The following is a 25685-nucleotide window of genomic DNA, read 5'->3' on the forward strand; positions in this document are numbered from 1 at the left end:
CGTGTGTGAGAATTGCTGGTTGTCAATATATTCTCTGCAAATGAGTGGAGAGCAGTCCAGAGTGAACAAAAATACAAATCATTGCACAATGGAGGAAGAGTACAAGCAAGTTTAGGTCATTAAATCTCAAACTGATTTAAATATTGTACAAAGTTGTTCAGTCCCCTACTGCTGAGTTGTAGTGAGCAAGGCCACAAAACAATTTGAGTCCACTCACATTGCTCTGACATCCCCGTAATGATCTCTAGGGGGCATATTTGCATTGTATATCTGTTTTTTTTTTATATATAAACTGCTCTGACGTCACATATAACTCATTAATTTCTTTGTCCGACATTTCTCTCCATTTGCCTGCAATATTGGACAACTCATTACTCAGCTGAATGAACGAACTAACTCGCAGGAGGTGTGGCCGCTACTTTCCTCTCAGCTCATTAGTTCTGTGCAAAACGGAAACTGCCAACAATCCTGGAGCCAAGACTGCAACAAAAAAAAAAATGTGGCAGTCCAAAAAAAGGAGTTGGATTACGGCAGAATCTCTATTACTAGTTGTACGGAAAAAGAAATAAATAAATAAGAATAATTTCAGAGGTAGACAAAATGGTTCATTTATAAACTACAGGAGTGCCACTCTCTTCCCTCTCCAACCCTTGCTCACTGTCGTAAATCATGATGTGAGTCTAAATGAGCATTTTCATCCTTGTCATTTCCTTCACCACCACCTCACCTGCGAAGATAATCTTTCCAAATTACGATGCACTCATTTCTCACCTCTCAAAAGCCAATTTTGGTGATTACGTTTTGTGGTTGCTCAATCTGACGCTGCTTCAGAAGCTCATCTGACGTGGCCAGGTAATGGAGTCCCCTTTTTACTTTTGGACCCTCCACCCCCCCCCTAAATTGCACCCTACGCACACAACCACACGCGCAACAAACTGCGGAGTTAAAATTGTTCTATACGTCAATCACGACAGTTGCGAGTTTTTCCTTCCATCTAGTTTATGCGATGAGTCCATTTTCCGCTAAAGTGACTATACACGTATTTTGTTTTATTTAGACATTTCCCGACTCACTCTTTCTATAAAGTGCTTATTGTTGTACACTGGAAGCAAAAAAAATTTAAGTCATAGGGCAGATTATACATCATCTTGTAAAGTTAGAAAATATTTGCTCTATGCTGCTTATTTTAACAATCTAATAATTTGGTTTTATGTGTTATCACTAGCTACTTAAACTAACATTTTAAATGTATGTTTTCACTTACCAGCAACAAAAAATAGTTGCTGCATATCAACAAACGATTTAATGTAGTATAATTTGGATTTCATAATGATTATAGAGCATTCTGCATTTGTTTTTTACTTGGGTTGGAAGCACAATCACATTTTTTCCGATGTCTATTTTTATAATGCAATCGTATCTACAGTGTTGTTGTTGTGCATGGTTATTTATCACAATTTTTTGTTTTTCTTTTTCAGGCGGAAACAGCTGGCAGAAAGAAAGGAGAAGTCCTATGTGCCCATACAGAAAGATGGAGCCATCAGTAAGAGGAACACAGATGATTATAGCCTCCTTTCAAATTCATTATCCCAACAAATTGTCCTCCAGATCGTTGCAGCTCTGTGCGGTTTACTTCAAGATCATTACATAATTTTGTATTGTAAACACTTTTGATGAACTGACTCATCTGAGTCTTTCCATCTTCCCATGTGCAAAGACAAGTTTTCAAAATCGGTTAGTGTTAAAAGCAGGAATCAAAACTGCTTGACCTCAAGGCTGGCAAGGTCAGGCCAAGGTCAGCGGTTCATGCTGACCTTTGAGGCATGGGACAGGGCAGCATCACATGCCATGCTGCCAGCTTTGTAGAAGTGAGAGTGGGAAGTTATTGCTCATATTTCTGTGATCTGGCACATGAGGTGACGCTGAGGGCACAGTAGTGAGTTTTCAGGCTTGATTTGTAAATGGTTACCATGATACAAACAAGGACTGTTAAACCTTGGTGGAAGTCTCTCCTCTCCTCAATTCCATTTTTTTTTTTTTTTTTCCACGGCTTTTATTGCCTTGGCACCTACTCCTATTCGGCCCATCATCCTTTTTCTGCTATCCACTTACTTTGGTTACTTTGGTTGCAGCAGCTCAATGCAATCATTTGGTTAAATGTCAGATGTGCCTGGTAAGAAATGAAAGACCAAAACAAAGTGCTCGAGAGAAGGTGGAACTTTTTCTAGCGCTGAAGGGCAAATGCATTTTATGATATGATCGACATTTTACTTCACGCGCAGTTAAAGGCTGATTAGAGGCAATAAAATACATAATTTATATGTGACATATTGACACTAAAATGTTTTCTCAAGACTCAAGTCTATTTTTATTGGATATTCTGAAAGCTGAATGAAATTTTGGCTCAATAAAACAAGACAAAATGTTGGGGTGTTTTTTATATTGAACTTATTCTAGATGGAAATGGACAACATTAACTCAGTTTAATGCAAATGCTTTCTTACAAAATATCATTATTTACTGCACGTACTAACACAACTCATAAACTGAATAAGCAACATTTAGAGGTAAGGCCATTTTAGAGTCCTCGTTGAATCAAAGATGCATATTGTTGGTATGAAGGAGGAAGCTTGTACTGTTTTGGACTTTTTTACCAACATACGTTGTCATAACAAAGAGCAAGAAAAGTAGCAGTACTTGCCCTTTGGTAGTGCCACTGATCAACAGGATGGCAGAGAAATTTTAAGTCAGTAATAACTGGCACATCAAAGAATCCAGTTGCTTTTATACTATTCCTAGATAGAACAAGTCTAAATGAATTACTAAAAGAAACAAACAGAAAGAAAAGGACAGAAGGGAAGAATTCTTTTGATCACACAAGTCAAGGCCAAACCACACTAAGACCGGAAGATTTATGTCTCTACACTTATACAACTGGATCATGACTATCATCTTTTTTTGATTTGTTCTCGAACTGAGCCCTTTTGCACAATTTGGAAAAAAAACAATATATCCATAAAATGTGTTAGGTTTCAAATTCTGTTTATTTCTTCACAGAGGCCAAAACTCAGGAATGGCTGATTTTTTTTTTTTTTTTTTGGTGTGTGTGTGTGTGTGTGTTGTTTGGATGTGCATTTGATTCTACAACTGATTTATATGCCAGTTATTATAAGATTTATCATAATGGGTATATAAAAAAAAAAAAATGGCGTGTCGCTGCTGAAGAAATTCAGTTCGAGCTGTCAATGATTTGAACTCTGTCAAAAAGTAAGCAGAACAATAAAATTACACATCTGCTTGTGAGTTTACTTTGGACAGTGCAAGTTTCAGGTGTTCTCATGATCCAGAAATTCAGCAACATTCAGGTAGGCTGCTGGATATGTCCGCCCTGATGTGCAGTTTGTGAGAATACAGTTAAAGATCTCAGTGTCCACTTTTAATGTCCTAAGCTTTTAATAATTGGCCAGCATTTTGATCATAAAAAAGGAAAAGTTCACAAAGTGTGTGGGAGAGGTTGAGCATGCGTATATGTGTGTGTGTGTGTGTGTGTGTGTGTGTGTGTGTGTGTGTGTGTGTGTGTGTGTGTGTGTGTGTGTGTGTGTGTGTGTGTGTGTGTGTGTGTGTGTGTGTGAGAGGCTGCAGAGATTTGCATGCAATTTTTTTGGATTTTTGTTGCTGGTTTCCTGCAATAGACTGAAGAGGTTATTTATTGCCGCAGAGCGGCGTGCCTCACATACTCGTTTGGTACACGTTGTGATGTGGGAGTAATGCAGCCCCACTGAAAAGCAATTAAAACCATCCAGACTATTTTTTAAAAAAAAAGAACAAGAAAGCATATAAGCCACACAGCCCACACAATTATTCCATATTTAATTTGTGAGAAATGAGATTCAGCGCTTTTATTTTACAGGTTGAAGTTATTTTCATGGGTTTAGAGTTTTATGAGACTTTCTTAAAATAAAGCCAATGAGAATAAATCAAATAGGCCAAGAGTTTCTCTGCCAGCCAATCCAACTCAATATCTTGATATAAGAAAATAAATAACTAAGCGCTAACTTCAACACAACTGCAACAAACTCCAATACTTTTAAAGTGGAGTACAAACACAGGAATTTGAACTGCTGAAACCTCAGAAAATCTCAAAAAGCTCAGTCAATTCTCCGACCGTTGACCCCATTGAAAATATACATGCCAATTTCATCGACATAGAGAAGTGATGCATTAATAATGTGAAGTGTTGAAAAAATCTCAATAGGAAATCACATCAACGTATTGCTTCCCTAAAAGCTTGTTAAAGTTTACAACTCAGCCCCAAAGAGAGCTGACAAGGATGTTTTGCAGATGTAGCAGATTGCAGCCAAATATTGTACTTTTGTATTTTACCCCTTCTCTGTAATAACAATGATTCGATTGATAGATCAAGGCAGAATGACACACAATGGTAGATTTATGTTGTTTCAGTTCAAAAGAATTCTCCTCATTATAGCCCGACAAAAACCCATTGAAATACAATCAAAGCACAGTATATAATGTTACAACCACATAATTCTGATGATTTTCTGCATGAGGAATTCATATAATCTAGTGATTGCGTTTCTTTCTGACCAAACTTAAAAGCAATTTAACGACCTGGCTGAGTCTATTTGGAAATTAATCACGCCAACAGTGAGAAGAAGCAAATCGTGTTTGCAAGGTTTTGTTTTGACGCACATTGACTGATTTAAAGTATGCTGGTCACAGTTCGTTTTCAGACTATAAGTCACTAATAAACACACAAGATAAATTATAATGATCCAGGAAAAAAACAGCCAGACAGGCTTTCAGACTGCGCGTGCAAGTATGTTCTATTGTTTTGTTGTTCTTAATCTTGTGAGAATCTTTTTGTGCCTGGAATGCTTTGGTCTACTATAATTTAAAAAAAAAGAAAGAAAACAAAAAAAGAAGAAAAATGTGTTGAATTAGAAGCACAACAGAACTATTGACAATTAAAGAAAGGCAATTATTTTTTAATATATTTTAAAGTTATTTATGATCGTGTTGGCTTTCTCCTGCTGCAGCTCTAACTTTTATTTCATTCTATTTTGCGGTTGCATCTTGCCATTTAATATAGTTAACTTACAGCTGACTCCGCTCATTCTCTCAAGTACTAGCTCTGGCTCTATGAACAATATTGAACAAAAATATAATTCCAAATGACGGTTCAACCCTGACGTCCCGTGGCGCGCTACCGCAAAAGAGGCACTCTGTGCTTGTATTTATCAGCAAGGCTTTAAATTATCTTGCTTGATTTAAAAAAAAAAAGAAAAGGGAGGGAAAAAAATCATGTGGAAACGAAAGCACAATTTGTGTTGCACTGCCCTCTAGCGTTGTATTTTCTCACTTACACTAACAAGCGTCACCACAGGGACGGACGGACGGACGGACGGACGGATGGACGGACGGACGGATGGACGGACGGACGGACGGATGGATGGGAGGGTCTGTCTGTCCAGCAGTAGTGCAAATGAAAATTAATATGATGGAAAATACCGGTCAAAATAATTGATTATGATTCAAATGCAAGACATTGGCAATAAATAAATAAATAAAAACTAAAACATTAAATTGCACCAGTCATATTTTCAATAAAAAAACAAGCACAATCATATGTATAGAGTATATACACACACACACACACACACACACACACACACACACACACACACACACACACACACACACACACACACACACACACACACACACACACGCGTAGACACGTAGACACGTAGACACGTAGACAAACTGAGTAGATGTTGATACAAAGGGAGGAGTTCAGTGAACTGTAAGTCACTAATGGGATCTCTGACAATATAATTAACTAATGAGGCTGATGGAAAGGACAGCGCACCATCACCAGACACCCACCACGCTCCCCTTCCCCAAATTGAGCCCCCTCCCCCTGGAGTAGATGCAATGTTTTCCCATCTGCTGCTGTTTGCCTCCATTTTAGTCCTTCATTATTTTATGGATCACTTACAGCCTCCGTGTTTTGTTTCCACATTCATTAACTCCAATAAGTGGAGGTCAGACGCTTTCAGTCAGTTATGTTAATGAATTGCCATACTTGTGTATTCATTATTTTTCATGATTGCTTTTGTGTATGACCTACATTTTCAGATTTCGTTCTAATATTCGGTTTGATAAAACTGAATTAATTTATTCTTACTTAACCGTCTAGTCTCTTTATTTTATGGCATTTTTTTATGCACTGCTCTCAGTTAACATATTGGAACTTTTTGGGGGAACCAATTATTTTTTTAAGTTGAGTCTTCTGATTGGTTGGTCAGAGCAAAACAAGTAAGAACCTGAACTCGCAAAGCACATCCATTGCGATCTCCATGATAAAATACAATAAATTGAATTGTCAGGACCCGTGTATTTTTCTGTATGAACATTTTTATATGTGCGGCATGTTACTATAGTAATATTTAACTGCTCCAGATGTGATGTATGGCTCAGCTTGATGCTTTTGGATTTAGTTTTTGGATAGGATTCCTTCTATCATAGCAACATAAAAGTTCCCATCGAAGGCCCAAATAACTTTAGCATGATTGACAATCGTGAGCAATCTGATGTTTGTTCTTGCATGTTTTATAAATTTTTATCATTTGCCTTTATTGAGTAAGCTGTGTGTGTTGCCTCCCATTGTGAGCCTCACACCAGCTGGGCCATAAATCCTGCTGTGTGATGTGTATGACTTGCAGCTTTCACCACCTTGCCTGTTGTGATTACAACCTATGCTCAGTGGGATGACACATTTGGCCTAAAGAGAGGCGTGCTGTGACGCTGTGCGTGTGCGAGTTTATGCCTTTCAGTCTTGGCTGCAATTTTGCAAGTTGATTACACCACGGTTAAATTTCACTTTATTTCGTTGACACGAAAAAAGTCTCACTGACTATATTAATCAAGATTCTAAACAAGCCTACATGAGTGCTAGTTAATGGCTAACCTACCGTCATGCTTAATTTACCAGTCACCAATAGAGTAGCTTGTGCATTTAGGAGGTCACGAATGTGTGATGCCGAAGTCGACAGCGACACGAACATCACTTACTTTGTGGCTTGACGGTGGTGGCTGATTTATAGCCGAGCAGCAAAAAAAAAAAAAAAGGTTCCCTTTGTCACCCGGAATAAAAGCCTGGAATGTTCAACACTTCACTGATCGGGTAATGTGTTGTGCTTTAACATAAGAACATGCTAATCATTAACCACCCTGCAGCTCCCATTATATGCAATCATTTTAATGAGAGTGTTTTAATGTTAATGTTGAGTGTGTATTCCAGGATACACGCTTATAGATTTACATAATTTTGTCATCCTTTGCTTTGATTTTTTTTTCAATTTTTACTCTCTCCCACAAATATTTTGACCTCTGAACCTACCTCTGAACATGTTAGGGCTATATTACAACAGTAGAGGGCAGCATTATCAAGTGAAGCACAGAGTCAGGAATAGAATCTGGTGCTGAATAGTGCATGCTGTAAAATGTATTAATATTATCCACTCGTTCATCTGATGATGATGATGATGATGCAGGGTACCTTTTAAATGTCTATTTTGTATTTACCCAGAGTGTTGTCGTTTCAAGTTCTGATTTTTCAAGCAAACAAGTATATTTTGAGGCCTTGAGAGAAATGTGTACTTTACATATAATTTAGAATACATTTGAAATGCAAGCAATACATTGATCTCTACGTATCGTACATTATTTCTACAACAAAGACTTGTGATGTTGCCAGGAGGTTTTGTTTTCAATTCCAAACTTGCCTCTCAGGTACGTGTAATCCACAAATGAACAAGACCTGACTCATTATACAATTATATAAGTAACTACAAAATGCAATTTCTGGAGAGATTGCGTGTGAAGGTAAATAGGCTGAATAAAAACTGATGTCAAATAACAGTGAATGACAGGAAATCTTATACATTAACTGCGAATAAGCAGAACATTTTGAAGTTGGGGCGGCACACGTCCGCCTCACATTTCAGAGGGTGCGGATTCGATTCCACCTCCCTGTGTGGAGTTTGCATGTTCTCCCCGTGCCTACGTGGGTTTTCTCTGGGAGTACTCCAAATTGCCCATAGGTGTGACTGGGAGTGCGGATTGTTTGTGCCCTGTGATTGACTGGCAACTAGTTCAGGGTGTCTCCTGCCTACTACCCGATGACGGCTGGGATAGGCTCCAGCACGCCCGTGACCCCCGCAGGGACAAGCAGATGGATGGATGTTCCGTTTATGTTCCGAAAGTTAAAGGTTAAAGAACTGTTAATACATAGACATTTGAATCTAAATGCTAATAGTTACATTTCTGTAGTCAGCAACTATATACGTATGTCGTTTCTTCATTCTTGTATTTCTACTGTATTATTATTTTCATTAATATTATTTTCATTGTATTAATTTATTACTGGTTGATTTTATTTGTTCTCATGTAGTTTATTTATTTATTTATTTATTTATTTATTTATTTATCCATCCCTTTCTGGTCACACCCATTACCTTGTTTGGTCGTGCCGCCCCAAAGACAACCATCTGCATTTTCTTCTTGCCTCATTGTGTTGGGTGTAGTAGAAACCATGTCCTGATCTGGCTGTAAACCTCCTGACCTTACTTGCTGCAGCAGTCAAGCACATAGTTGTATTGATTCCTTCTGTGGACAAAAAAATCAATTGGCAAGGGATTAAATACACCCTGAGTTTAGGCGAAGAGGTAAAACCATAAAACCTGTAGAGATTTATTACCTCAGCAGAGCTTTGCTGGGAGCAATTTTCTCAAAAAAGTGAAGGGCTGGAGAAGACCATCAAAAATTATGGGGCAGTTTGACCTTTTGCTTGACCAACAGCCTCATTCAGACAAGGGCCAAAGAAAATGGATGTAGCGTTTGAGTCACTACAGAACCTGAGGAAGACCATCACGAAAATGGAAATGGTTGAATCCCATCTGTCTAACTATAACATCTTCGGTCCATCCCCAGTAACCACAACATATCTTGTTAGCCACAATGTCCCCGCTTTTGTTAAAGGAATTTTTATGATTTTGTTATCCCAATGGAACTATTCCCTTCCTCACAGAATGCAAATCATTTACTATCATGTGTGAGTCTCAATCTTTCTGTAGTAGCCTGTTAGCAATTATACACACCAAACGACCAAAAAGACCCCAAAATTAACGAACACAGGAAGTCTCCGATAGGCCTCATTGGTTTCTCTCCTTTCCACACATGGCTTCCACCTCTCAGCACGCTCAGCCCTCGCCGTGGGTTTATCTTTGGCTCCACGCCTGCTGGTGTCCGTGCCGCGCTCAAGTCCTTTATCAGGTGTCAGCCGCGGGTATCTGTGTCACCAAAGTCGTGTTTGTTTCCGTTCACACCTTGCTTTTTAAAGTGAGGCACTAGGCCCACGACAGCGCCTGTAACACTTTCGAGTAAACTCTGAAGAATTGTGAAGGACTGTTACTTTGTCATTAATTCATCCCAAATAATATCCTTCAATTATTTTGTCTTTGTGTTTGTATAGGGACAAATTACCACAGTGTTTTTGATTCACAAGTAATGCTATAAATAGTCCATTGATAGTCCAGCAAAAAACGATAAGATAAAGAGGTATAAAAATAGAATTCAAAAATATACTACCCCTGCAATGTTATGTAAAAACATTACAAATCCTGGCTTCTGTCCAACAATGTCTCCGATCATTCATCTTCAGTGTAAATTCTCATTCTAAGGCTAAATGTAAGTGTGGTTTGCTTAAATCCGACCTGTCTGCACAATTTGGAAAGTCCCACGGTTGACCGTGGGACTAAAGGAACATAAAAGGAACATAAAAGGATAAGTGAATGGACGGTTGAAATGCAATGTTGTCTTGACTACATTATTGCATTTAGCGGCTGATCAGTCAGTCAGCAGGAAAGGCAGCAGACAGTGTGGGAATGTCACAACAGAATCCAGACACCAGAGCCATCAAACATTAAGATGTTTGATATGACACAAGAGAAAATGCAAAGTCATGCCAAACCAGTCAATTGGTGAAAGAATCCTCAAAAATGCGTGTTGGCTCGATTATTGGAAGTAACGAAGGAAGTTCTGAAACAGATTTTAGTCACAGCAGTCAGAAAAGTTGCATCTTTCAATAAGACGACTAGGAGTACACAAAATAGTCTGCAGAGATTCAAACCTAACCCAAATGCCCTATGACCTACTAGTTCTAATTTTGGCACGTGTAAAGACACTCCCTACCGAGAGCACAACCAATTGGATTTGATGTACTCTACATTGCTTAATAGTTCACTTAGATATGAATATTAATCCAAAAAGAAATACAATATTACTTCAATTAGAATGAAATGTGCTAAACAATAACAAAACTTTGAGTGCGCTATTTGTACAAGCACTGCACACAGCTCTGGTGGGTAACATGATGCTAAAGCTAATGTTAGTGGTCTGGGGTCACCAATAATGTCTTCACATTACAAGGTCCATAGTTTGAAGCGTTTTATTTAAGCTCACATTTTTATATATTAAAGTTGAAAGATATACATTTTGAATTTGGTTGAAGTAAATGGCGTATATACATCATCTTCATTCGGACTGGGAATCTTGGGCTGGAATTTTCACCCTCCCTTTGATGTTTCTCCAGGCGTAACTATTTATACAGTACAGTCACCACTTGTTGTCTGGAAAGTGCAAGCCTGCGTTGGCCCTCACTGTACACTCGCATGTAAACACAGTGGTGCTGCCCTCTTATCAACAGGAACCTAAAGTTCCTCCAGTGGAAATGTCTTTGTTCCCCTTCGACTGCCACACAATGAGCGCGACTCTCTGGAGTCGTCTGAAGGCAGAGCACCGCAAGTTTTAGCTCATTCCACGCATAGCACAGTCAAGGCGCTGACCTTGGTGAGAAGCTATTACGATTGTTTTCAGTGGAACATAAACACGTATAGTCATCTCGGTACACAACAGCTGTATAGCGAGGCCTTAGAAAAAAAAATCTGGAATATGATTGTGTGGAGTGATGAATCCATGATAAGCTCTTATTAGAATGATCGAATGGGAAAATGTATGGAGAAGGGAAATAACAAGCCATCATTTTATGCATGTGTCAAACATGTTGAGTGTCATGGCATGGACATGATCCAGTCATTTTGGGCACGTTGACATGGATTTCCCCCATAATGACTGGCCTCACGGCATCAGTCAGTCTGAGCTCCATAGAAAACAAAATGCTGTTACAGCTGCCTTCATCATGATGTTTTTAACCACATTACATTCCCCCTCTCAAGTCCAGATCCAATTTCCCTGTCAGACGAGGTTGTTCTGTGATGAGACCGCCTGCCTTAATGTCGTAAAAAGAAAGTGTTGTCTACTCTCTGAATCTTCAGCCACTGTGCTTTTTCACTGGGGACAGGATGGGAACAGGAACTTGAATGGACAGTTGGGTTTAGGTGGGGGATGCACTGAATCTAATCTTATCAACCTTTGTTTATTTAGTGATTTTATGAAAAACGGTTTGGCAAGGTGTAACTGATATGTAACGATGATGGTAAACGATGAGGGAAAATGACATATGATAGGTGGAGTAATTGCACTACTTATTAGAACTTTACGATCCCTAACTCTAACCGGCAGGACCAAAAACACCAGAATCCATTTGACTTTATTTTAATTTCACCCATAAACTAAAATGTGATAGCATTAATATAATATTAATAATGTGTAAAGTGACTTCGTGCAAACCGTTATAGATTAAATGGCAGAAGTTCTAAGATGGTGCCCTGCGGAGTTCCATGTTATAGACGTTGCTTGATGATGGACTGAACAAGGTAGTTATACCAATGGTTACAATTAACTTGCCTTTATAATTAATACCCATGTTACATGAATTTGACCACTGTATAAAAGTACTTTGCTAAACTTGTATCGTGTTGATTTACAACTATTACAAGCCTATGAATTGCATTTTTGTTTCAACGTTACATAGGGATTTAATGCGGTACTCAAATTCATTTAACATGGATATTAATTATGGAACTGATAAGATCTTATTGGATTTAGTTACAGATTATATTTCCAGAGTCACTACTGTATCTAAGTTAAGTGACAGGAACAAATAGTGTAGGTCAGGGGTGTCAAACTCATTTTTTTTCACGGGCCGCATTGTATTCATAGCTTCTTTCGGAGGGCCATTATGACTGTCAACCCAAATAAATGTATGAGCACCTCATATTATATACAGTAAAAGCTACAAAACAAATTGACATATAACTTCTTTTCAAATCAGACGAGTAAAACCTTGTCAAATATTAAAAAAAAAAGATGTTATTAAAACTGAAGACAATGTGCAATTCTAGTAATGACACACGAATTTGATGCACAATTTGTCTTTGCGGGTCACATAAAATGACGTGACGGGCCGTATCTGGCCCCCGGGCCTCGAGTTTGACACCAGTGGTGTAGGTTCAATCAAGGCGAGGCAGTTTTATTTATATAGCATATTTCATGAACAAGGCAACTCAGTGTGCTTTACACAATGGAGGACTACGTATTACAATAATCCTGATCATACAACTTTCATGTACAACTCCTATAATAGCTACAAATAATCTAAATGAATCTTACTTTGTTATAAGAAGAACTAAAGAGAAATCTGAAAAATCCACCTTCCAAGGTGACACAGTTGATCCAAAAAAGGCCAACATTGACGAATGCTATCAATCACCTTAATGGTTCACTATCTTGGTGTTTTTCCATTATCCTCTCCCTTCATTTTTTGTAATTTGAATTAAGAGAGCACAGATGGAGTTGACCCCCATCACTTTTGGAAGGTCAATCCCGTCAAGTGTCAAGTTGGGCCAATTGATTAAAGGATCAAATGGGATACTGATTTATTGGTGTATTCTTTCCTTCCCCTTTTGTGTCACCACTATTTCGAACACAAATGGGAGAAACGTGCAAAATGTGTTCACTATTTCTAAATACACTTGTTATTGGTACAGTTTCTAAACACCAGCTTTTTGATAAATCACCTTTCTCGGTCCTGTTGTGGACTGCAGTTTTAAAATGTATTTTAAGTGTGGCACATCCGGATGGATATTTATCTAAAATGTTTGACTAATTAATTGGCTAAGAGGACAAATGATCTGATTTTGATGCTTATTTAATGTTTTTATTATGTGGTACACCACTATGCTATTAAACACAAATAAGTGCCGCAATTAAAATTGAAAAACTGAGCAATCTCTAATTCTTACGCTCTTGTGACAACATTCATTTTAAATTGAGGGGAAAAAAGACGCCTGAGGATAAAACCTTTTTAACCCGCACCCTTTTGTGCAATAGTCTCAGTAAGTTAGTAAAGCAATGCTAAGCATTAGTGTGGCTTACTTGGTGTTCATGAGTCAAACACAATTGCTCACATAGCACAACATATTTCTGTGACATGTCCCAACCAACACAGGAATGTGTGATGTTGCTAAATCTTCTTTTATATCATAATTCAGAATGAATGCAGTGAGTCAATGCTTTCGTTCACCCAGGGGTGAGGTGAGCGTGGGTGGCTGTTTTCATAATGCAGGCATGACAGATGTTTATGCAAAGGTACTTATTATTATCTATATGTAAATATATATGTACACACACACACATATATAATATTATTATTTAAAACCACATATCATCAGGTTTTGTTTTTACAAAACATGTGTAGTAAGGCTTCTTTTAGTAAAAAAATTACATAAGTGCAGCATCGTAGGGTAGTCAAAAGGTACAGTTCCCTGACTTGTGTGCAGATTGTGTAAGATCAATTCCCACTGAGGATCTTATGTTTTAGGCTATGAAAATAGTATATCAACCAGCTATCATCTGGGCGCATACACTATATTTCAATCATTATCTACTCCTGTATGAACCGATCTGATGTTACAGAGCAAGGAAGGTCCCATTAGCGTGGGCGCCCATGGGAATCGGGAAGTGTCCCAGCCCACCCTACTCAGCATCATAATATTACTCATGAAACATTCACATCTTCATGTGACCAGAAACATCACGCCAGCATCCCCATTGGTGCAGCCCGGATGGGCCCAGAACAGGAGATGGTGTTCTATTGGTGTACTGAGAGCGCTTGAGAGGCTGCTGAGAGATTTGGGATCGATTGATTCAGCCCAGTCAGCCCACACAGACGTGGGCAAGGATAAATCCAGAAAAAAAATCTCATGTATGCAGCATCAAATAAAACAAAAAGCAGCACATATAGTAAGTGGAGATTTGAAGTGACTGTTTAAAGTACAGGTGTCAAACTTAATGGTCAGGGATCACTCCATCACTTTCTTAGAACCGTGATGCAAACATGCTAATCACTAATAGATGAGCACTTTTGTATACTACAGTGGTTTTGAAACAGTTGTATGTGATCGAACAAGCCTGCGGACCTTACACAAAGTGGATCGAATTCTGCTGATCAGAGTAAAAGTGAAATTGAGAATTGTGAGTGTACAAGCATACGCACGACTAGTTTGAAGCAGAAATATGTAGTCATTGCTTCCTTATAGTTACTAAGAGATGTGGATGGTAGACATGGACTTATCTGAATCATGGATTACCATGGCAACTGTGGATCACCTGCTTAGGGGGGCTATTATTTTGGGAGGCAACCCTAGACAGAGATGTCGATTGATACCTTCAGTTATTTTTGCTGATTTAAAATTGACATTTATTTTGTTTAGAACGACACCTATCACTTCTTTTAGGGAGTGAATTTGGGACAAAAAGGGTCAAGAAAATTAGGTCATGTGAAATTAGTTTTTTTGTTTGGTCAATCTGTGACAAAATATTTCATTTTGTTAAATCTGAGCAAAAAAAGCAAATATTACAGGTGTGATCAAAACATGCCAAAACAGATAAAAAAATAAAATAAAAACCTTTGTACAAAACATTACCGGGTGTATGAAAAATATTCATATTCAGTTTTTACGCCAGTAGTGATGCCACTTTAATTCTTTATTTTTGCTGTGTCCCATTAACAGAAAGCATGATGGTCTTACATGTTGTGAAAAATGGGTTCAACTTTGATATGAGCCATTTTTGGACTGAGTTGGTAACTGAAACAAACAAACTTGCAAGGTAACATAACGCAAACATTGTTCCCTTCATTAAAGCCTTGAAACCAATCATGAAAATAATGCGTTTTGTCCATATCTGACCTACTTTCTATCCACAATAATGACACTTAAAAAGAGCCATCGTGGATAGCTTTTTTTCCCCCTTTGTTTCGCCTTCTTCCTTTTCAATTCTGTCATTGTATTAGCCAGAAATCTCCATGAAAGAAAAGTGAGACAAGGAAAGCACTTTACGAAGGCGAATAAAACACGCCACAATACAACACACAATGTTTCAAAGAGTTACTTGTGAAAACAAAACAAAAACATAAAATGATGACAACTGATTACACAAATAATGCATCACGCAATACATTAAGGCACCTGAAACCAAAAGGATTTATGATGGGCTTAAAAACGGTTCTTGTTGCACTGGTGAACCAATTTAAGGCTGCTATGATGGGCCAAATCCTGACTGAGCAAAAAAAAAAAAAAAACACAAATTACACTTGAGTTAGAATAAACGAACATTTGTAATTAAACCAAGGGGAAAAATAAACGCAGCACGGATTGGAGCATTCCAAATGAACAAACGTCAACGATTTGGCCTCATATTCAACATTATTCTCTATGAAGTAGCAAAGTACCACTGAAACTAAAAATCAGGAGGAAAAAAGTCAGCAAAGTTACCAGCAACAAACCATTTTTAAACCCTTCAAAAAGTCCTTCATCAGCGGTACCCCATTGTAAAGGTTCTCTACTGTGTGACTCTGGATATGACATAATATAAAACCTGCCTATTTTGACTGGCATAAATAAAAGGAATGGCATTGTAAAAAAAAAAAAAAATTAATAATATTAATCATAACAATAATAATAATAATAATAATAATAAAAATGTGTGACTTGTCTTAAGTTACTTATTTCAAATATACACAGCGACTCCTTTTTGTTGTATATACACATATGTACAGAGTAATCATTTCTGTTTGGATCAAATACCTTGAATGGCATTGCTGTGAAATGGAACTCTTTAAATGCACACGTAGACATTTGAGATTTGGAAACAAGGAGGTCAAACTGGGCAGCGCGACTTGGAGCCTCCGGTGGGCTCGTAGAAAGGCACTTGCTACCAACTCAAATACTGCAAAAGAAATCCTCAAACAGAGCTTTCAGCCACAACAACTGAGAGACAGGACTACGTAATTGAAGGCCACATAGTAGGCACCGGGGTTTCTGTCCAATCCCCCCCACCCCACCCCTCCCTTCCCCAAGAATTGTGTTTTGGTAAGGCTGGCGTGTGATGGCCTTAGGCGGGATTTGAGAGTAAAACCCAGGAAGGGTTTTGCTCTGTTGTTATGACAGCAACAACCCAATCAAACCCTTCCGGGTGCTTTAAATTTGTATCTGTCCATCACAGACGCTTGCTGACTATTCAAAGCTTGTAACAGTCTGTAAAATAAACAACCGATACAGATTTGTTTTTTTACTACTTCTTCCCTAAGATTCTTTGTTATTTTTACAAACAAAAATTGCAGCAGGCTTCTTTTACCTCCTGAAAACGGTTACATTTCACTTCGGCAGAACATTAAGAAACAAAGAGAAGCAAAATTAAAAAAAAAAAAAAGTCCACTGTGCTGCCTTAAATCAAAACAATGTCAGGTGAAAATGACAAAGCAAATAATGGCTTATTGAAATACAAAGCCTTCTTCTTCCCAAAAGGTAGTCAGTATCCCCCACACCCCCCACCCCAAAAAAAAAAAAAAAAAAAAAAAAAAAGGGAAAGGCTGCATCGCACTTCCACTTAAAGAGTCTCTAGTTGAAATGTCTTATACACAATGGTCTCTGACGTCTTTCTGGCCAGTCATGACGGCGCTGACATTTTTCCAGCGGTTGTCTTTGGGGCTGTAGCCTGGGGTCCGGTGTGGCGCTTTGAGGGGTGAACTCGAGGTGTGCGTGGTGCAGATGAGCCCCCCACTCGACTGCACTGCAGTCTTTGAGTACTTATAAACCGGCTGCTTCCCCGTCACGGCTCCGCACAGCTCTTCCTCCAGCTCAAGCTCACCTTCCGTCTCCTCCTCCTCCTCATCCTCCACTTCCCCTTCGTCACACGTCCGATAGGAGGGTCCCATGAGCTTTCTGCGCTCCTGCTCGGCCTCCCTGTTGCTCTCCTTTAACAGCTGCTGCTGTTGTTGCTGCTGCTGTTGGCGTTCGGCCACAAACCGAAGCGGCTCCCAGTGGTTGTTGACGCTGTCGTCAACCGGTAAGCGCACATTCCTTTCTCGCTCTTTTCTTCGTTTGCGAGTCCACCAAACGGAAACAATGATGCAGAAGAGGCAGAGCAAACCGAAGACAACACACAGCAGAGGCACCAGGTAGTCTGCTAACGTGAACAGAAGGATCAGTGAGGTCAGTCACTATGCCAGTGTCTTCTGCGAAATAAATGTGGCTCATTACTACTTTGGCGCTTACCCATTGAATGAGATGTGACCTGCGTTTCCACTTTGACCTCAATAACCGCCAACATGATGCTGCTGTTGTTCCTCTTCGACAAGGTGCCCACGATGGTGTTGGCAGTCTGCTGTATCAGGCTGTTGTCTGCGAGATCTTCAGGCTGGAAAGACTGACAAACAAGAGAAGATGAAAAACAGTCACCAGATTGACTAGTGATGGAGCTCTCTCTTTAATTACAGTCATTAAAAGAGATATGGAAATATGATTCTTACTAAGGCCACTTCGACAGCATCCTGACTGGAGTGAGACAGGTCACACAGCAGGAGGAGAGAGTGGTCTTTTGCCAAAGTCCGAATGCTAGGATGATACCTAAACTCGTAGCAGATGTTCTCCACTGTTGTTCCCTGAGAGAGAGAGAGAAAAAAAAAAAAATCAATTATTGGCAATAAAATGAAATGCACGCTTGGGAATTTTTCATACCACCAAATCACAGAGCATGAGATGTGACTCACCAGTGGGACTTTGTCTTTGTTGAAAACCAGTGTGATGCGGCCACAGTTGTTGTCCAGGTACCCGCTGTTTGGCTGACATTTGGTACTTGTTTGCGTGAGCGCTTGAGAGCAAACCCCCCACTGATGACAAGGGGCTGAAAAACATGTGAGGTATCTGTGTGCTTCACATTCACGTCCAGCGGGGCAAGAATGACCGCTCGGGTCCTGGTCCGAGGACTGGAGGCGGCAGGGTCGTCGACCGCAATGAACCTGAGGTCAAAAGGTCAAATGGACATTGTGGTCAAATAGCCTGCATGTTGTACATCGATAAAAATAAAAGTCACCTGGTCATGAAAATAACAGTGTATGGCCATCTTTAAAACTAGCACTTACCTTTGAGCAGTCCACTTTTCCGTTGCCGCAGTAGCAGCTGTTGCACTCCTCCTCCCATCGGCTGCCATGAGGAAACTGAAGCCCAGCGTAGTGACATGACTTCCCAATACCTATGACTACACAGGAAATGGACATGGTGAACATCCTCAATAAAAATATGTCTTAAATAATGGGTTGCAGCGGGGAGGGGGGGGGGTGTTTACATTCTTGACATCGGAGTCCCGTTCTACCGAGTGGACAGATGCAGCGAAAACCGTTGATCTCATCCACACAAGTTGCGCCGTAGGCACACGGTGAAGACTGGCACTCATTGATGTCTAAGAGACAAAGAATGGCATTGATTAGATCGACTGGCCGAAACGGATTTTTTCATTTGACACAAAGGAAATTGACCTCTTAATAATAAAAATAGCAACATTTATCATTTAGAATTTTGGTAGTTACTCTGAGGGTGAACGCTTAAGCTAATTCAAAACCATAAGTTAGCCTTCCTAGCAAAGTGTGTGAAATAACATCTTATTCCCCCTTTTTCCCGCGGAGGCTCCCACGATCACTAAGAACTTTGGCCATTGTCATCTGAGATTCACACAAACAGTCGGAATGAGAAATCTCAAATTCAAGCTGGATAGAAAAGGTGGACACTTTCTGGCCATAACAAAAGAAGGATAGAAGAAGAATTTCAGGGTCACTGGTTAATTTGTCTTATGTGGGCATTTGTGTGACTGCCTGAGTATAGAGGAGGGGTGACCTCTGACCCCTGGAGGCAATTCGGAACAAAGAAAAAGCCGAGAGGGCGCCATCCGGGGCTTGGATTTTGGTGTTGATGTGATTCACAATAGTCAAAGGATTTTTTGTTTGAACTGCACTGATGACTGCGCTTTATAATGAGATAAACCTCACGTTGGTACTTACTGATTCTACAGTCCGGCCCGGCAAAGCCAGGGGCGCACTCGCATCTGAACCAGTTGACTCCGTCCACGCAGATCCCGCCGTTGTAACTGAGAGAGGGGAAGACATTAAACAATGATTAGACGGGAGTGTACAAGATCGACATCCTTTCCACTCGCAACAAAGCACATCGTTTGTGTGTGTGTGTGTGTGTGTGTGTGTGTGTGTGTGTGTGAGGGGGGGGGGGGGGTGTTACAAAGCTCAATTCAACTCATCAATACAAGCTTCCACCTTTCAGATGCTAATAGGCGTGTCCAGTCCCTCCCCTCCTCTCCTCTCATCATGCCACTCTTCCATTGCTCCAACCCAGCATCCCCTCCTCCCACCCCCTCCAGGTCGCACAGAAAGAAAAGAGACATGTGCACCACCTCCTCCTCTGCCTTTCCACCCCCCACCTGCGTTCACCATGGGGTGGTTGGTATTACTCCACCTCTCCCTGTCCTATTCAATTCCCAAAGCTCTCTGCTCGGTGAGATGGCCCTTTGAGGCTTAATTTGAGGACACCTTCCACTCCTTTTAGGGAGTCCCTGCACCCATTAAAGCCTTGCGAAGCCTGTGTGAAGTGCAGAGAGGAGGGAGGCTGGGATAAATGGAAGGGCAGGAGGGGTGGGGTAGCTGTGACGACACCACGGGAGTGTGTGAGGCAGGAAACGATACATACCATGGATGAGGGTTGCAGTCGTTTGTATCTGTTGAAGGAACACAAAGGACATTTAGTGCGCAATGTTACATCCGTGACAGCAAATCCACTTTGATGATAGTTTTATTACGTTGGCAAAGACGGGGAGAGATTAAAGTGATTTAACGACAGGCGCAAATAGAAAAAAAAATTACTTTGGCTGCAGGTGGGTCCTTCCCACCCTTCTTTGCAGATGCAAGTAAAGGTGTCAACTCCTCCCACGCAGGTTCCGCCATTCAAGCAAGGGCCGGAGGCGCATGTGCTGCTCTTGGCTGGCAAGACCAAAAATGAAAAGAGAAACTGTGAAGGCATTTGGTGAACACATGCATTTACGTTTGAAAAACATTTCTTTTTTTTTTAAACTGACTCCAGAAATTGTCTTTATTCATTCTAAATAGTCAGTAAGCATCCATACGGTAGTTTTTTTTTTCCCGTCATCATATCACAGATATACAGCTGATGCCAGACCATGAACTAAACTTGAGTAAGCAGCACTAATTATAAAATTGTAGAGCCATGTTGACAAAGACGACGCTCTTCAGCGTTGACTGCTAAAAGCCTTGCGCCAACAAGCAATGTGTGCACAACCTAAATTAAACAGAAGCTCAGTCTACTCATTAGCTCGGCTTAATTAGAGAGATGTCAACTTTAAATAAACACTGTAAACACTGGCGCCCATTAGTAACAACATACAATAACTGTTAAGTTTGAAAACAGCTTCTCATTAAATACAACTACACATTGTTTTAAACTTTTGGACTGGTATATTTTGACCCAAAAAATCATTTTTACCCACTTACCCATGTTGCATGTGTTTCCTCCCCAGCCAGGTGGGCAGGCACAACCGAAGGTGTCCCCGTGGTCATAGCACGTACCCCCATTACTGCATGTGGTCGCGTCACACTGGCTCTCACCTGTCCCAGATCACAAACGCACATTTACTGTATGTCACGCATCCACAACAGTAGATGAATTAAAAAAAAAAAATCATATAAAGTTGAACAACAATGACTTGAGGCCACAGCAAAGTATCAAAGACTCACGGGAATGGCAGGTCTTGCCCTTCCAGTTGTCGGCACACTCGCAGTAGAAGTCGTTGACAAGGTCGAGGCAGCGGCCGCCATTTTTACATGGGTTGTGTCTGCAGTCATTGACATCTGAGGAATTCAATGAACAAAAATGTTTACACCATCTGTCATCCTAATAAATCACGCACCGAGTGTTTAAGTAGAAACCATGGGTCCGTGTTTGGAACTTACTGAAATCACAAAGTTCTCCCTCCCAGCCGTCAGGACAGAAGCACTGAAACGAATTGACGCCATCAATGCAGGTGCCTCCATTCCGACATGGGCTTTTGAGGCAGTCGTTAATGTCTGGAACACAGAGTAGAGTTGCACGTTAGCTTTTTAGCTTTTCATAGCTTGCGCTGGTTGTTGCCGATCACGATGGGACCAAAAGTTGTTCAGCATTTTTGCTCCTTAATTATGAGCAAATTTTGCACTCATACATATTCCCCACTTGTGACAATTTTGTGGCTGGTGTTTAATTATGTTGCCAATCCAAATCAGGCTATGCTACGTGCCATTGGTTATAATTTCCCTTCTACATACTCTCATGACAGTAGATGCCGCTGAACCCTGGATCACAGATGCAAGTGAAGTTGCCAGTCAGCCCGCTCACGCAGCGCCCTCGAGGTCCGCAGACGTTAGAGGAGATGTGGCGCACTTCTGTGGAGTCGTTGGTCGCTATGGCAACAGTGCAGCTGTCGATAACTGCGAGCAAATAAAGAATAAAAACAATACGGTTACTTCCTCTATTTGTCAGTTTTTTTGTAGGACAGGTAATAGAGTGGAAGATAGTAAAAAAGGGGTTTGGTCACACAGTGTTTGATTTCATCTGGGAAATTATGGTTACCTTGACATGGGGTGGTTTTGCAGTCCACTTTAGGTTGTTCACAGGTTTTTCCCTCAAAGCCCTCAGGACACGCACAGTAGAAGTCCTGGATCATACTGTGGCACTTGGCCTGGTTCTCGCACGGGTTTGGATCACATGCATTCAAAGGAGATGAGATCTGGATCTTAAAAGAAATGGAAGACATTGTAAGGAAGTGGAAATGTGGATGTATCAATCCCAAGAATTGCAACTGGACATAATTATGGCTGGTGAGCTGCTTAGCTTTGCTTCTGCCAACTTTCTTTATGAAGATAAACGTTTAAGAGTAAGCCTCCCAAACCTTCCCTAATCTCATCAACGAGATTCACCCTTTTGTTTTAACTTCACTGACAAAAAATGAATATATTGCTCGCGGACACATTTGGTGTCATATTGACAAAGTCAAGATGGACGACCATAAGAGCCACCCTGCTTGGCATGTTTGGCCTTTTTTCTAACACACAGTCAATACAGAGGTTGGAGGGAAAATCTGCAGGTTTTTGTAAACATCACTACTGTGCATAAACGCTGGGCTGCACCCGTTGCCATTTAAGGTGCTGAGCAGGAGACTTTAAGCGGGTCAGCAGAGTGGGTGAAGTCTGTGGTCACGTAGTTTATTTTAACCCAAGTGTCATGTGCACATACCAATTTTCTTTACTATTTGGATGTGTGTGGTCAAAGCCAGGAACACAGAATCATTACATTTTAGTGGTTTTAGGAGCATTGACTTACATTGGGGACATCATTTTGGAGGGTATTATAGAATTCAGCATTTTTTCCCCCCTTTTTGAATCAGATCCAGCAAGAGTATTGTCAACATGCTTATGACCGCCTTGAAAACATGTTTATTCATGTAGTGTTACTTCAGCAAAAACAAAACAAAACAGTAATAATATTTTCATTACCATGCTCATGTATACAAGTAAATAAATATGTTGCTCATAAAGGCAGATTTTATCCACAGCACCATGGCAGACATGAGTGCTTAGTAGTAAACGGGCAGCAACCCAGCGTCACATCATTCAGCAAGGCTGGTGTATATAGTGGAGAAGCTAAATCAGGATTGGCTCCTGACCAGCAATGTCCTCCATTCAGGCCCCAAGAGAAGCCCAACAGAATCAGTTTCCTCACGGCTAACCTACATTGGCTTCAAACGCATACTAAATATAACAGAGCGTGGAGACAGAGACATCATGTGATAGCCAGTACAACCAGGATAGGTGGCTTACTGTAGATGAATCTTGTTTTGGTCACTGTTTATGTGCACTTGTGCAGTGATTTGGAAACTGCTTTTATTTGGAAAAGACACAGTTTTGTCTTGACTGAATATTTTGCACTTGTAAATGTAATGCGTACCTCACACAGTTGTCCAGCAAATTCCATCGGGCACTGGCACACAAATCCCCCTAAGACAGAATGGCATTGGCCTCCATTCTGACACGGTCTGCTCTCACACTTATTTCTTTGGATTTCACAGTGAGAACCCACAAAGCCTGGTGGGCACTGGCAGTGGTAACCGCGTGGGCCGTTCTAATGAAGACAAAAGAAAAAATGGTGTCATCCGACTGAATCAAAGGAACTTCGAAGTCACATCGGGATGTTTAGAATGGAAAATCACCAACCTTGCATGTTGCTCCATTCTGGCATTGACCGTGACAGCTGGTCAGGTCTAATAAAAAAACAACAACAACAGATATTAGCATTTATTTTAAATTGTTGATGTTGTAGAAAAGTAGCGATACGAGTAAAGTTGAGGATCTGTTCATGCAGTGAATCCACAGTGGGCATGCAACTGGTTTTCGCGAGCTCTTGATTGCCAAGACGACAAGAAAGGAACAAGTCACCGCATGTGACTGAATGAGTAAGCCTAAACTACACCTATGTTGTGAGTCCAGAAGGTGAGTGAGGCATTAAAAAACGTAAACTTCTTTTGTTTTTTTTTGGGAGGGAAGAGTAGCGGCTCAATGAAGAACCTGCAAGTTGCAAGCTTGTAGGGACAAACATTTAAAAGAAGTGACTAAGATTTCAGAAAATACTAACTGATGTCACAGTTTTGTCCGGACCATCCCCAAAAACAGTCGCAGTGATATCCACCAATCAAATTTTTGCAAGAATTAGCGTTCAGACACGGCTTTCTTGCACACTCATTAGCATCTGTGAAAGCAGGAAGTAAAAGGACACCGCGTCCATAAATGGGGACAAAGCAAGGAAAGCACAAAGAAGACAAGGAACCACAAAACCATTGTTCGGAATTTTTCCTCTATTGAAATCAAAATACAGAATTTGACCGGAGGTTGTTAAGGGGTGTAAATAATTGTAATTTTAATAATTTTATGGTTTTGAATATCATAAATATTTGACATGTACCGTAATTTTCGGACTATAAGTCGCTCCGGAGTATAAGTCGCACCAGCCATAAAATGCACAATAAAGTGAAAAAAACATATATAAATCGCACTGGAGTATAAGCCGCACTTTTGCGGCACATTTATTTGTCAAAATCCAACACCAAAAACAGACATGAACCAGCAACAACAGGCGAAACGATACGGTACGCTAACGTGACATATACACAAACGAGGAGCTGAGAACGGGCCTGACGTAACATTCAGAGTTATTCAAGTAAGTATTACATAAATAACACGTTTATCAAACCATCTGTGTCACTCCAATTCATTAAATCGTGCTTTATAAACAATGCCGCGTATGCGCCGCATATGCTCACGTCACACCCGTTGTAAGTTGCATTTCTAATTATTCCACAGACCCATATAATGATATGTAAAGTATATTTCAAATAACTATCCTATTACAACAATATTATCAAACCATCTGTGTCACTCCAAATCATTAAATCCATCGATCAAATTCCTCGTTCTTTATGTCAACAATGCCGCGCGAGCACTGCAGAGATCTAGTATATAACTATATTGTAGCGTTACCAAAGTACCAGGAAAGACGTGGGTTTGGTAAACGGCTCTTTATTTAACAAAACAAGAGTTCAACGAGCCAACAACTACTGAACTTCCAGCCACGGAGGTGGAAGAGAGCTCCATAAATCGGACCGGGCGTGCGTAAAAGCCATGTCCGAGCCCCATCCACCGTCCCCGGACGGCCACCCGGCCGAGCGCCGGCCCCCGACTTCCATCCACGGAGGTGAAAGAGAGCTCCCGTCGAGAAGGACTGGCCGTGCGTAAAAGCCATAATAGTTTTTCAAACCTTCTGTGTCACTCCAAATCATTAAATCCTTCAAACTCTTTGTCCTTCGTGTCACTTACAAGCAAAGCCGCTAATGATGCCGGTAGTACGTGGGGCCTTTCGTCATCTTCGTCATCTCGTGATCGAATCCTTTGCCTTTTATGTAAACAACCGCCGCGCGGCACGGGTGACGTCACTTGCAGTTCAAATGACAGTAATCCCTTGCTACATCGCGGTTCGTTTATCGCGGTTTTACTACATCGCGGATTTTTGAATTTTGAAAATTTGTGAAAAAAAATCACATATAAGTCGCTCCGGAGTATAAGTCGCCCCCCCACCCAAACTATGACAAAAACCGCAACTTACAGTCCAAAAATTACGGTATGTTTTTTGATTTGGTTAAAAAAAAAAATCGCTTTAGTGTTGAAATGGGAGTAACCCTTTTTGGCTTTGTTGACAATG

The 25685-nt window shown here is 40.4% G+C and overlaps 1 protein-coding gene across 7 annotated transcripts in view; it reads right to left on the reverse strand.

Annotated features, from left to right (window-relative positions):
- Positions 1–14856: 14856 nt before the first annotated feature.
- The window catches only part of jag2b (jagged canonical Notch ligand 2b), a 38125-nt gene continuing 27296 nt past the window's right edge, over positions 14857–25685 (reverse strand). For 4 of the 7 annotated variants that reach the window (XM_085937296.1, XM_085937300.1, XM_085937295.1 and 1 more), the window contains 17 exons: positions 24066–24179; positions 23648–23694; positions 23382–23555; positions 22008–22170; positions 21704–21865; positions 21353–21466; positions 21137–21250; positions 20894–21007; positions 20249–20365; positions 20076–20103; positions 19379–19464; positions 18670–18783; positions 18467–18582; positions 18095–18343; positions 17855–17986; positions 17601–17751; positions 14858–17511 (listed from right to left, as the gene is read on the reverse strand). In XM_085937296.1, the coding sequence (XP_085793422.1) occupies positions 16958–17511; positions 17601–17751; positions 17855–17986; positions 18095–18343; positions 18467–18582; positions 18670–18783; positions 19379–19464; positions 20076–20103; positions 20249–20365; positions 20894–21007; positions 21137–21250; positions 21353–21466; positions 21704–21865; positions 22008–22170; positions 23382–23555; positions 23648–23694; positions 24066–24179 (2549 nt within the window). In that variant the 3' untranslated portion in view covers positions 14858–16957. Of the gene's footprint in view, positions 17512–17600; positions 17752–17854; positions 17987–18094; positions 18344–18466; positions 18583–18669; positions 18784–19378; positions 19465–20075; positions 20104–20248; positions 20366–20893; positions 21008–21136; positions 21251–21352; positions 21467–21703; positions 21866–22007; positions 22171–23381; positions 23556–23647; positions 23695–24065; positions 24180–25685 lie in introns of all 7 variants that reach the window. The other 3 variants (XM_085937297.1, XM_085937301.1, XM_085937299.1) reach the window with 3 other exon arrangements.

Source organism: Syngnathus leptorhynchus, chromosome 18 (assembly GCF_054491065.1).
Source record: "Syngnathus leptorhynchus isolate UIUO chromosome 18, UIUO_Slep, whole genome shotgun sequence".
NCBI classification, from domain to species: domain Eukaryota; kingdom Metazoa; phylum Chordata; class Actinopteri; order Syngnathiformes; family Syngnathidae; genus Syngnathus; species Syngnathus leptorhynchus.